Source organism: Eriocheir sinensis, chromosome 18 (genome assembly GCF_024679095.1).
Source record: "Eriocheir sinensis breed Jianghai 21 chromosome 18, ASM2467909v1, whole genome shotgun sequence".
Classification (NCBI taxonomy): Eukaryota; Metazoa; Arthropoda; class Malacostraca; order Decapoda; family Varunidae; genus Eriocheir; species Eriocheir sinensis.
Genome location: NC_066526.1, coordinates 17188817 through 17202141, shown reverse-complemented (window position 1 = coordinate 17202141; position 13325 = coordinate 17188817). Strand labels below are relative to the sequence as shown.

The 13325-nt window shown below is 42.1% G+C and overlaps 1 protein-coding gene across 5 annotated transcripts; it reads right to left on the bottom strand.

The window, feature by feature from the left end:
- Positions 1-4843: 4843 nt before the first annotated feature.
- LOC127000387 (endonuclease G, mitochondrial-like) lies at positions 4844-12167 on the bottom strand. Of its 5 annotated transcripts, none has more exons than XM_050864065.1 (8): positions 12021-12167; positions 11024-11317; positions 10012-10205; positions 9403-9526; positions 8789-8901; positions 7896-7977; positions 7380-7478; positions 4844-6212 (listed from the first exon to the last, which is right to left on the bottom strand). In XM_050864065.1, exons 2-8 carry the CDS (start codon positions 11252-11254, stop codon positions 6108-6110), a joined length of 948 nt encoding a protein of 315 aa, XP_050720022.1. In that variant the 5' UTR covers positions 11255-11317; positions 12021-12167; the 3' UTR covers positions 4844-6107. The 5 variants fall into 5 exon arrangements, with proteins under 5 accessions (XP_050720022.1, XP_050720021.1, XP_050720023.1 ...); XM_050864064.1 differs by having other exon boundaries at positions 11024-11624; positions 12021-12164; XM_050864066.1 differs by having other exon boundaries at positions 11024-11276; positions 12021-12162.
- Between the last annotated feature and the right edge of the window lie 1158 nt (positions 12168-13325).

Below are 13325 nucleotides of genomic sequence, written 5' to 3'. Positions count from 1 at the left end.
TTACCCTTCCTCTCTGTTATTTCTTATCATCACTTGTAGACGCAGTATATGTATGATGCGCCGGTAAAACTAGAAAAGTACAACAGTATGTGAGACCTTGGAAAGGTTACTATTCTCGTGGGGGCAATATTGGAGGCGCGTAACGATTCTCCATATTTACCAATAAAAAATATAAACCCAAGCAGTCCCTTCGATGAGCATGTATTGCCAGAAGGTCAGTAGAACCATGGCCTTGGTATAACCCCATGTGTTAAGGACGGAATCTTTACATAGGTTGGAAAACAGTAAATTATACCACGATCTATAATATTTCCTGTTTTCCAACCTATGTAAAGATTCCATCCTTAACTTAACATGTGTCATTATGCTGGTCTACTGGCAATACAAACAGACATGGATATGAAAAATAAAACGAGACAGTGACAGAAACGTAAAAAGCATAAAACAGCCCTAACTAACTCTGCAACAAATTAAGTAACCTTACTGTAACGGTCCGAATGTGAGTGAGCGAGAGGGTATGCAAGTCAGTGAGTAACAGAGTGAGTAAGTGTAAGCGAGTGCGTGAATGAACGAGAATGTGAGTGAGTCAGTGAGTGACAGTAAGTAAGTGTGAGCGAGTGGGAGCGTGGATGAGTGAAAGAGTGAATGAGTGAAAGAGTGAATGGGTGGCTAAGGAATGTAAGTGCGTAAAAGGTTATGAGAAGATAACTCGGCGAGCGAATGAGCGAATATATGAACGAGAGTTACTGAAATCCCTCATCTCAAAGCCTCGAACCCCCCCAAGAAACCAATAACTAGTTAGGTAGGTAGGGTTTGATTGTAATGCCGAGAGGGAGTCACGTGAAGAAGGGGGAGGAGCTTAGCGAGGAGCAGAGGCGAGAAGGCGAGGGCAAGGAGACCCACAGGCCAGTGAGGAAGAGCACCAGAACCTTGGGAGACGTGAGGAGACAAGCACCACTGCAGCGAGAGACAAGCTTGGGAGACGTGAGGAGACGAGCACCCCTACAGCAAGGAGCGGCAGTGAGAAATCACAGAGAAGCGGGCTGGTCTGAGAGGTGTCCATCTCTCCACTCAGCCCCCCGAAGAACCACCCACGGCCTGCTGTGTGAGACGGACTACTGGATGGGAACTGGTGGGGTAACCTGCCCCTCGATTGCCCGAGTGGCCGTCCTACCACTCCCCTGGTGGCCGATATACCACTGCCCCAAGCTGCTCCCTACATCACGACGAGCGCCCGCCTCTTCACACCACCCGAGCTGCTCCCTCTCCACATCAAGCGGCGCCCATCTGTCCATCACCAGGACCGCCCCTTTCCCATCGTGGACGTCCCCTGCCGAGCCAGACGCTCACGCCAGCTCCTGCTTCTCCTCTTCCAGCAACCAGAGCTAAGCATTATGTGTATTCCCCCAAATCTCCCTTGTGCCCGTAGCTAGTTAGATTAGAGGCATACAGCCTGTCAGTCATTTTCTTGTACTCCGCTAACCTTTGAAAAATGAAACTAAATACATATTTATATACAACCTTACTGTGAGTGTTACCATTTGGAGCCTGTTTTGAGTTTACTAAACCCTTACACACGCCCTTCCCCCATAGTACATTATCACCATCCAGTTTCTTAACGCTGTCTCACAAGTGGTTCACACGGAAATCCTCCCACCTTCCATAATCAATCTCAAGTAACGCCCTTCTGGTCACAAACCTCGGAACGAGTGTTCACTTGTCCTGAGGCCTTACCATCCGGGACCAGCGCTCGGGAATGTAGACTACTACCACGCTACCACATACCATCCCAACCATAGTGGTCGTCAAAAAGGGATGTAGCGACACACAACAAGGAGACATGGATATGAAAAATAAAATGAGTGACAGAAACGTAGAAAGCCTAAAACAGCCCTAACTAACTCTGCAACAAATTAAGTAACCTTACCGTTTAACATTAAGTGCCATGATGGGCCAGGCGACGACCATTGTTACATCTGACGCTCGAGTCGACAAATCTCTGGACCTTGACCTGGAATAACTTCCACTCTGTGTTCTAGTGGCACAATAGTCTAGTCAACGCGGGGTTCGTGGCGGTGGCCGTAGCAAATTCAAACGCCGCGCCGTCAGCGTTGCCAGACTGCCCTACTCAGCCTGTTAATATTTACCGATTTCCGACCCAAAAAGTGTCTCCTGGGCCCCAACAACGATATTCATTTAGTTATCGTTAAAATCGTTAATCCTGATGTTTTGGCAATGGTTAAGGGCCAGACACCGGAAAATACAATATGCTGAGTACGACAATCTGGCACCGTTCCTTTGTTTACATGGGCTGCCATTTGACACTCCAAGATTTGACAGGGGGGGATGATAGTTGCCAAGCGCCTAATATGTATATTGATATTTCTACAAATTTAGCGTTACAAAAAAGTAGATCAACTCAGCCACTTTAAAGTGTTATATTTGGTTATTTTATATATAACTTTGTAAGTATAAGTAACTGTCCTACCTCAGTTTGCTTGCCAAATCTAACTTAAACTAGGATAGTCTCCCTCCCATTGAGTGTCACCTTGGCTCAACTCAACTTATGCGGTGCTGCTATTTTCAGGTGTCGATAACTCATTTCTGCCTCACTGTCTCCATTTACATCTATCACAGAGGTCATTTCCACTCCCCGCGTGACTTCTTGGGTCACTCATCACTGTTCTGAAGCCAAAGATGAAAATGTTGCAGGCTGATAAAAATTACCCTCGCGGACCCGCCTCCCCTACCCGCGCCGCCCTTCCTGATGCACGTGTTACCTTGCTTTGTGTTGCTGCTAAGGGAAAATATCGATTATCCATTTTTGCTTCACCTCATCATTCGTATTTATTGCACTGAGATCATTTCCACTCCCCGCGCAACGCCCTGGCTCACTCATCACTGTTCTGAGGTTAAAAATGAAAATGTTACAAGCCGATGAAAAAAGTATCCTCGCCTCCCTCCCCGGGGCACGTCACCCTGGCTTATGTGTTGCTGCAAGGAAAATATCGGTTATTCATTTCTGTATTACGTTATTCACTTGTATCCATCACTGAGATCATTTCCACTCCCCGGGCGATACCTTGGCTCACTCATCACTACTCTGAGGCCAAGGATGAAAATGTTACGAGCCGATGAAAAAGGTATCCTCGTCTCCCTCCCTGCACCCCATGTCCCTTTGGTTTTAGCGTTGCTGGTAGGAAAATATCGATCATTCATTTCTACCTCACGTTATCCATTCGTATCCATCACTGGGATCATTTCCACTTTCCGCGTGACGCCTTGGCTCACTCCTCAATCTTCCAAGGCCAAAGATGAAAATGTTGCAGACCGATTAAAATTGTATGCTCACCTCCCTTCGTGGAGCCTACATGTCGCTTTGGCTTATGTGTTGCTGTTTAGAAAATGTCGTTTATTCATTCTCCGTTCATACCTATTCATCATCGAGGCAGGTTTGTTTGTTTTTTTAACCATGGCACGATTTTACTTACCGGCTCAAAAATTCTACTTCTAAATATGTCTTACAGGACGATAACACCTCCCTCCCTTCCCGGCAGCAAGGTTAGGCAGCAGGTAACCTTGAAAAATCCACCTTTCCTCGCCTAAATCCACCTATCCTCGTCTAAATCCATATCCCCGCCGAAACATATGGCATCCCAGAGGTGACCCACGGTAAATTTCACTCCACGGTCCAGAGAGGTTGAAAAAAGCTACTTACCGGAACGAAGCCCCGAGACGTAGCCTGCTCTGAACACTGACACACACAGACTGATGCCCGTGATGACGTAGCGGATTTTTTTTACTACGTAGCTACAAAATATTAGTTCCTCTCCTTTTGCTTACACAGGCTAATTTCTTCCAGCCTTCCAGCATCAGTTACAATACACAAAATATGCCCCAGTGAAGACGTAATGAATCTTCTGAGGAATGTAATAGTTTTTCTTCTTAATACTGAAACTGAGTTAAATCCTTTGTACGTTTTTGATAGTGTAATAGTTTTTTCTTCTAAATACTGATACTGAGTTAAATCCTTTGTACGTTTTTACTGAGGGTTTTTTTCAGCTATGACTCGTTGCTATGCCCATGACTTTAGCTATGACTATGTTAAGCAACCTGTCTGCCTTAAGTAGCTTCAAAATAATAATTACTGTCCTATTGCTTACACAGGCAAATGGTTTCCTTCCAGCCACCTACAATCACAAACAGATGTATCATTTATAATACACAAAATTTCGTGTAGCTCAAGATATAATGCTGGTACAGGGTGTGAGGAGGCTGGAGAAGGGAGATGGGGGGAAGGCAGAGGGAAAGGAAGGAAGGAGAGGAGGAAGGAAGGAAGGATGGAGGGGAAGGAGGGAAGGAAGGAGGGCCTGTCAGTATCAGGTGGCGGTCAGGGGAGGGGAATCAGGTAGCCATTAGTTCTCTCCCTTCCACTGACCTCTCTCTCTCTCTCTCTCTCTCTCTCTCTCTCTCCTACTACTACTACTTCTTCTTTGAGTTTATGTCCATGGTGCCATAGTAGATGAGCACAGGCAGATATTATTTACAGTGGTGCTGTTACATATTTCTTGCTTGACTCGTGCTGCTCCCTGGTGCTGCTCTTACACACATAGCATTGAAATTCAGGTTTAGTGGTTAGCTAGACAGCATATGAGCAGTTTTTTGCCACTTTGTGCTGGCTTTGTTTGCTGGTGGCAGGACTCGAACCTTGGCCTCTAGATTCAACATGTCAGCCCAGTAGCCACTCAGCCATCATCTACTGTTACCTTTTCACACTTCCATGGCACTTTTTTTTTTTTTGACAGAGCTTAAGTGAATCATTAGTGAATTATATCCAACCACAGTCTTTTCAAATTATTTTTAATGATTATGGTATAAACCTTCAACAATATGTACATTTTTTTACATATCAGTTTCACTCTACAACAAGACTTTATACATGACACAGCCACACATACCGCATATTATATTTAGGCAGGTCAAATATTTTTTGGCTATATTTTAGGGGCTAAATGTAGAGCATCAACCTCTACACAGCTGCTATTTTTCTCATACTGAATTCATTACTCAATTGAACATTTCACTACCTTGGGGGAATTAACTTACATGGGAATTACTTTGACATGAGAATTCATAATACTTTAAATTGTATCTTAACACCTTGGACAAGTGAAGCCCTGCAACCCTGAAGACAGTGACCATATCTTACCAAGCACCACAAGCGACAATCTTTCTCTATTATGCAACACTTTGAACCTCCTTCAGATGCACTGACTTTTCCACATCTGCCAAGGACAGCACAAGATCATGTATTCCTAAGGGTGCTCTGTTGTACACAAGACTTTTCCAATGAATGACAAGACAACCTGAAGCTGTGTCCTTCAATTAATTTGGCTCTTGATAGTCATGGAGACTCATGCTCATTGGTTGTTTTAGTACTATTTTGCAGTATGTATTTTCACCACAGAAGTCAGCCTGTCTGAACACATAAATAGTGCTGAGCACTTCTTACTCCGTTGGTGTCATAAACATGTGTAACTGAAAAGGAGAGCTGTGGTTACAACGGCGGTCATGAACACAGTTTTATTGTGGTCGGTGTATGTGAAAGAGCTCAATGATGCCAATGGTTATTTGAAGGCATGAAATTGTGCCATCCATGGTGAACAGAAAAGTCTATGCTTTTAAAAAAAAAACTTGGAAAATATCAATACACATATTGACTGTGTCACAAGATGCATCCACAACTCTATATTGCACTTTGTGAAATGTTCACAGCTACAAATTATGCATGAGATAAAATCAAAATACAGTAGCATTCACTGGAAATGCAATATACCCATCACATTAAGACAATTCATCACATAAAATTCAATATCACCTGAGGAAAATCATGTCATCAGCCTCTTGTGCAAGATTTTAAGTGCAGCACGATGCAAACATACTTAAATATTTATACACATGTAGTTGTGCATACTGTCACATAAAAGCACCTCACACTACAGTATGTGGCTTCTGGAAAATTCTTTGACATTTTTGGGGGACCTTGCCGCTACCTGGACAAAAAAAGTAAAAAGAGAAATTTGCATGTAAATAGAAGAGCATCCACTTTAGAGCCAGCCCATCTTCTTGCCATTGATCTTCTTGAAACTCTTTTTGCTTAATTTGTCAAAGAAGAGGAGACCTGACGCTCGCTCCACCACCTCCGTCGGGACCTGCGGACAGAGACAGACAGACACAGGTAAATAAAAAATTGGACAGATAGAGGTACACAAAATAAAACTGCTGACAGCTACACTAGATATATTGCTAAAAAAAAAAATTCTTCATAAACAAACAGGCAGACAGGTAGAAATTAAAGAATAGAGGAACAGACTAAGAGATCACCTGGCATGACCTCAGAACATTTACAGCCGTAGAAAGTTACATAGACAAAGGTACAAGCCATGGATCATCTCTATTAAAACCTGAACAGAATGACAGGGAAACAGACAAGCACACTAAGCACAGGCAACAGATCACCTCACAAACACACTTCAAACTCTTCAAGAACGCAATATAAACGAACCTATCAATGTTAGCTCCAAACAGATGGACTTCACTCTCTTGTGACTACTACCATCATTTTAATATTGATGTATGCTAAGTTGTCCTTCATGGACTTTACTGTATTTAGATTTGAATTCTAGTGTCTCCCAGCATTTGGATGTCTTTTCAGGTGTTTTTTTATGTATCAAAACTCTGGTATTTGGCTGCATTACAAAGCCCAGTATGAAAAAAAAAGGTATCACTATCATTAGCAATAGTTTCACTTTTTAAATCCAACATGGTTCAAGTCTCACCTCATGAAAAAGAAAGTGAAACAGTTTCCCTTTCGAAATTACAAAAGTATCAAAATCTTAAAAAAAAAAATCAGAATGGAATTCCTCCTAAAATTAAGGGAAAGCAACAAAATTTTAAAATCAGTCAGTATTATGAAGGCCATGGCACAAACTATCCTTTACTGACTTTTATTATCAGCTCATAAAACTTCAACTGCTTAAAACTGTCTATTGTCTTTGTTGAATTACCTATATTATTCACTTCAGCTTACTTTTTTCTTGGCATACTTGAGCTTACTTTTTTCTTGGCATACTTGAGCCAAACTACTACTAAAAGAGAATATTTACATAAAAGTGGTTCACAGAAAGAGCAAAAGGTTCAAGGCCTGGCACAATGATAGTCGGAACTGATCTCAAGGGATGGCCAAGGAAGAGTTTGCAATATGGGTGAAAGTATTCAATGGATTCATATACTCTTGCAATCCTGTAACATATGAACCCAATTCTCACAGTATCCTACAGCAGCTGGCCACAGACTAGAGTAGAAGAGACAAAACTCACAAGGAAGGTGGAGAGGGGCGTGCTGTCATTTATCACGGCATTGGGAAGCATGAAGGTCTCCAGCTCTAGGTCACCTGTATGGGTCTCACTAACCACAACCTGTAAAAGAATTAAATATTTCACATGAAAACTACTTATTAGGTGGCAATGGCAAAAGAATGGATTATGGAGTGGATGAACAGGTGAAATGTTTTACCCTTAGATGGTTTGGACGAGCAACGAGAATAAATGACATGACTGCGTGGTTTTGTGCTAGTTATCAAATAAGATGGTGCTATTAATATTGCCTACTCTTTTTATATGAACAATCACATGGACAAAACTAAAATATATGAAAGAAATTGAAAGTCCAATAAATGTATTACTTCAATCATCCATTTTGCCTCAAAGAAGTGGGTTGGAGAGTCTCCGTGGTTCTAATTCAGTCACTAAATAAACATAACTAACACTGTTACAAAGTTAAAATGAGACAACTTAAAAATCACACACAAGTGTTACTCAGGTTATTAATTTTACCTTGAAGAAGTGTGTTGGGACAGCTACGTGGTTTTGGCCCAAGACTTGATACTTGACATACAGCTTCCCATCCTCCTCCTCCCTACAACCAACACAAGGGAAACACTCCACATTAGTAGTGAAGGGCTGACTGCACTGATGGCTTACGATACTTTCAGTGAACATTGTTGCTGCTAATCAACTAGTCCACTATGCCCCACTCCATCCCCCACCCTAAAACCAGAGTGGAGGTCAATAATATGATCTCAAATTTAACTTCAACCTCTTTTCACATTAGTTAATATGCTATAGCATAATTTGTAAATCTCCTATAACTAATACTAAAGGTGGAAGTGCAAGAGAACAACCCACCATAAAAAAACAGGGTGGTACAATACTTTAACCCGGTAGCAGCGATGGGCCACATTTGTGGCTTTACCATGTAGCAGTGACAGGCCAAATTTGTGCCATGATATAAACCCCAAAAAATAGATGATGCATAATCTGATCACAAATGCTTTGATATATATTATGAAATGGTTTGTGTGAGGGGTGATTTTTTTTCTCTTTTTTCTCGCTTGGAGGGACCATTAAGAAACACAATCCCCGCTGCTACCAGGTTAAAGACGTAACAGAAGAAATGCGAGGACTGTAGTATGCAAGGATAGAGTAAATGGATAGATGCAAATGGAGACTCTTCTGCCATGGACGCTGCCGAGAAATCTCCAGGTAGATATATGGATAGTAAACGATTTATGTGATCATGACATTGTTATAGTTTAGGTAATTTTCCATATCAGAGACAACAAAAACAGCCTCAGCCAATCTCAGCTGATCCCAGAAAGAGGGTGGGGCTTATGTGATTATAGCTGCTCTGCTCAGTGTATCAAGTTTCCTCATCCTCTAACCCCCACCTGGGCAGGTACAGCGGGCCGGTGCACACATAAACATTAGCATTGTTACGGGCGAGCTTCCTGCAATACGACTCCAACTCATTCCACTTGTCTCTGTTGAACCCCTTCCCTACCTGCAAAGAAGGTAGCCATCATATTACAATAATAATAATAATAATAATAATAATAATAATAATAATAATAATAATAATAATAATAGTGAGTAATAATAATAATACAAGCCTCTCTCACTCCTAAGAAGTTGATTATAAGTGACTGACCATACACTACCAATACCATAACATGGGGTTAGCAGTTATAAGTTCCTAACAACTCAAAAATAATTAATCAATCACAAAAACAACCCAATAAAACTATAGAGCATTTACTTTCAATATAATTATGTAAATGATATATAATGAAATTGTTTAAGGAAGATGAATGAAAAAAAAAATCCACTTTGCTTAGCTGTCATTATAATTATAAATGTAACAATAACAAGCCATGGACTGAACAAAAAATACTTTACAGAAACACTGGAAAAACATATAGATATATAAAATGAGTTTAGAGTACTTGCTTAAGCCCTTCCACACTATCAGTGCTGGGAACAGAGTTAGTGATGATGTCTGTACCTGGGGAGCCATGTTGGACAACAGGAAGGTTTCATGACAGTCTTTCTGAGACAGCTTGTGGTTGCCTGCTGCTGCCATGTGTCCTCGGTCAAAGCCACTGCCCTTGTAGTCACGGTTTTCAGACCTGATCAAGGAGAGTGAGTGATGAACAAACCAACACTGAGCTGAGTAACACCACTTAGCTATACACGGAGATAGTTTACATTAGTAATTATCCAGGAAATGTTATTTTTTCTTAGGATGGACAGTGGACACCTGTCTCATATAAAATCTTTACCCTATCAGATTATAGCCATCCCAAGCAGCAAATTAGAGCCACCTTCAACACAACTTACACAAATACAATTGTGAGACAAAATTTGGTAATGCAAAATATTAGGACCAAGTTGTTCTCAAACTTAGTCCTGACTCCTGATAGATCCTGTCCCTCCTTCCTCAGCCAAATGGAAAATCTTTACTATTTTAATGGGGTTATGTTACTATTTCAGTGAGGAAAGGTTTCTAATTTGGTAGAGTTGCATTACTGTACTATTTCTTAATTTTTTTGGCAGTCAGGGTTTGGTATTTTCTTAATGGATCCTATTATCTAGAATTGCACAGCTGCCACACCTGAAGTACTCATGTATGGACAAATCCTCATGGAAGTCACACTTGGCTCGGTCCACTTCAGGGTTCTTTGCTATACGATCGGCTGTCAAGTGCTCACAGACCCAGTAGGGCACCCGCGTCCTTGCGTCGTAGGATATAACATAGTCATCCCTGGCCCTCACGTTGGTCAGCCCAGGAAAGCCATACCGCATTATCTGGGAGATGTCAGACAGTCACCTGAGTTTGTCTGATGTACACTTTACCTTAGTCTTTATTATGACTGCAAATAAATTTAAGAGGCAAGTTGAAGACTTTTTATTTTGTAGTCTCTAACACTTGTATCCTACAGCAGTATGACCCTGAATCTGACTGACACACAGACTGGTCACTGAAATAGAAAATGGCAAACATTGTACAAGTTTTCACATTCTGCTGGGTGAGGCTGTTCACAGAGTACGTAGTGCTCGGTGATTGAGATTGATGTAGTGTAGCTATGTTAAGCAGCTCAGCAAAGTCAATGCATAGTCAACGTGTAGTAATTTACTCATTGACAGCAAAATCAGTAAAACAGTAGTATATCACCTGTTAATTAGTTAAGAGCTATAAAACTAACATAACCCCACCTAAACCTAATGGATAGTAGCTTATTATCATAAAAAATTATGGCAAGACCAAGACTATACATTGCTCCGTTTTCTGATTTCACCTGATCCAGACTGGAACAAGGAAACTTCCCTATTAAATTCATGGCAATGTCTGACATGGGGTCAGTGCAGGGTGCCAAAAGTTGTCTTGTCTCAGTTGTTCTACGCAACATCCTGATATCTTCAGGCATATCACACTGGTAAGTATGGCACACTAATTGAGTAATGTCTATGAAGCTTACAGTGACTAGGAGATAGTAAAGTGCCTGCTATGACAATAAACATTGTGACAACAAGGACGAGCAGCATAGTTGTTTTTTTAGTAACTGGGACAGGTTCACTTGGCACACTACACTGGAACAGCTGGGCCTCCAACACGCCTGCCTCACCTGGGTCACCCTGGGGGCGCTGGGGTCCTGCTGGGTCAACTCCGCCGGGGCCTGCATGCTGTACCCCTGCAGGGCCGCTGCCGAGACCCTTCCGAACACCGTACTGACCAGTCCATCAGCCTCCTGGGGCCTGCTGGAGCCCACCCACCAGCCGGTCCCAGCGGCAGCACCCAGAGCAGCCAGGAGGGAGCCATGGCGGAAGATTTTGGACATGACCACTCTGGCGGGCATAGTCACAGGATTCCTAGTGGTCCTGATGGGAAGGAGGTGGGGTCAGCGACAAGGACAAGGAGTCTGTGGGTGAGATATGGAAGGGGGTGGGTTCAGCGGAAAGGACAAGGAGTCTGTGGGTGGGGGTGGGGTCAGCAGCAGGGACAAGGGAGTCTGTGGGTGGGATATGGAAGGGAGCGAGGGGCAGAGGAAAGGGATGCTGTTGTAGGTGGAGTTGAAGGGTTGTTGTCGTATACCTGGCCGCCTTTCTCTGGAAGGCACAGGTAAGGCCAAGAATCTTAAACTGTGCTCCTTGGGTGGGTGGTGGACGGCCGCTGTGTTGGGGTACTTGGTCACCCAGTGGGAGGAGTGTTGAAGAGTCTTGTCACAGCTGAAGAGATGAATAATTGAAGAGCTGAAGAGTTGAAGAGCTGAAGAGTTGAAGTTAAAAGAGCTGAAGAGTTGAAGAGTTAAAAGAGCTGAAGAGCTGAAGAGTTGAATTAAAGAGCTTAAGAGTGGAAGAGCTCAATAGTTAAAGATCTAAAGAGTTGAAGAGCTTAAGAGTGGAAGAGCTCGAGTTAAAAAGAGCTGGAGTTGGAGTTGAATAATTGAAGAGCTTAAGAGTGGATGAGCTCAAGGGTTAAAGAGCTTAAGAGTTGAAGAGTTGATGAGCTTAAGAGTTGAAGAGCTGAAGAGTTGAAGAGTCTTGTCACAGTTTACGAGGATCCCTCAACCACCCTCTAGTAGGATCAGCTGATGCCTGATAGTTGTCTGGCTGACCACTGACCTAATGTTTATATCCTCGTATTGATATTTTCTAGCACTCAGATTCCAGCTGCTGACCAATAAACACGTGAACAAAAACTATCTAAACTGAAATTCATTATAATGGTAAGAATGTGCATGGCTGAGTATGACGTATACCTACTACCGTTTGCCGCCGGGGCTGTGACGAGCCCAATCACTTTTGGTTACATTTTGGAAAACTTGAAAATAACTAAAATGGCCGAGCCTAAGTACATTAGGTGAAAAAAAAAGAGTTGAGGGCATACTGCGTGACTTTAGTGCTTCTCTCCGTACCAGTGACCCTTGAGCCCGCGGGAAGAACCCATTCAACCCATTGCCGCGTGACGCAAGGCAGGTGTGAAATCGGGTACCATAATTTACCCTTTCCCAAGTATCCATTTATCGACCAACCCGAAAAAAAAGAGAAACCACACTGATATGTGGCAACGCTAACAACTACACCACGGAGCTATGATTGACACAAGCACAGCAATGAGTTCATAAATCATAATCACTTTTTAGACTTATTTTATATATACAATCTGAAAGAACAACAGCTATAGCAAACTTTTATTATTATTATTATTATTATTATTATTATTATTATTATTATTATTATTATTATTATTATTATTATTATTATTATTATACGTTCTGGGCCTACAGCGGCGGTAGGCTTTCTTTAGGGGCCCTGTGGCCTAGCCTACTTGGCAGATGTATTTCTGCCCTGAAAAATGTAAACTTTTAAGATTGACCAGAGCATATAGCTACAACCCCATCCATTATACACAATACATTCTTCACAATAGTAATCTTGAATCTGTGCACACACACAATACCTCGGTGTCCACCTCTCCACTAACTTGAAAGTCAACACTCACTTGACCACATCTGCCGCAGCCAACCGAACACTTGGGTTCCTGAGGAGAAATCTACATAAATGTACACCTGACATAAAACACACAGCGTATAACACACTTGTGAGAAAAACACTAAAATACTGCTCCACGTGGGATTCTTACACGCACAGAAACATTGATAGGTTAGAACAAATCAACACCAAGGCAGCTATAATAAGTTCATTACAAACAACTACACTTGAATGCCTGGCATCACAACACGAATCAAACAACAGATAAACAATTAAACATGTAACCTCTTCACATACGCAGACAAGCACACAGACACTTATGTACAAGATCACAAACACCCACATTGACATTGATCCACGTATACATAAACTTACACTTCGCAAACCGTAGTACTCGTAACACACACATCCATAAATACCAAACATATATCACAC

Coding starts and splice junctions, on each gene's coding strand:
- LOC127000387 (XM_050864065.1), bottom strand. CDS start 11,254: ATGCCCGCCAGAGTGGTCATGTCCAAAATCTTCCGCCATGGCTCCCTC. Junction 9,527..10,011: donor TCCATACATGAGTACTTCAG/GTGTGGCAGCTG, acceptor CTCCTTGATCAG/GTCTGAAAACCGTGACTACA. Junction 7,479..7,895: donor TCCCAACACACTTCTTCAAG/GTAAAATTAATA, acceptor ATTCTTTTACAG/GTTGTGGTTAGTGAGACCCA.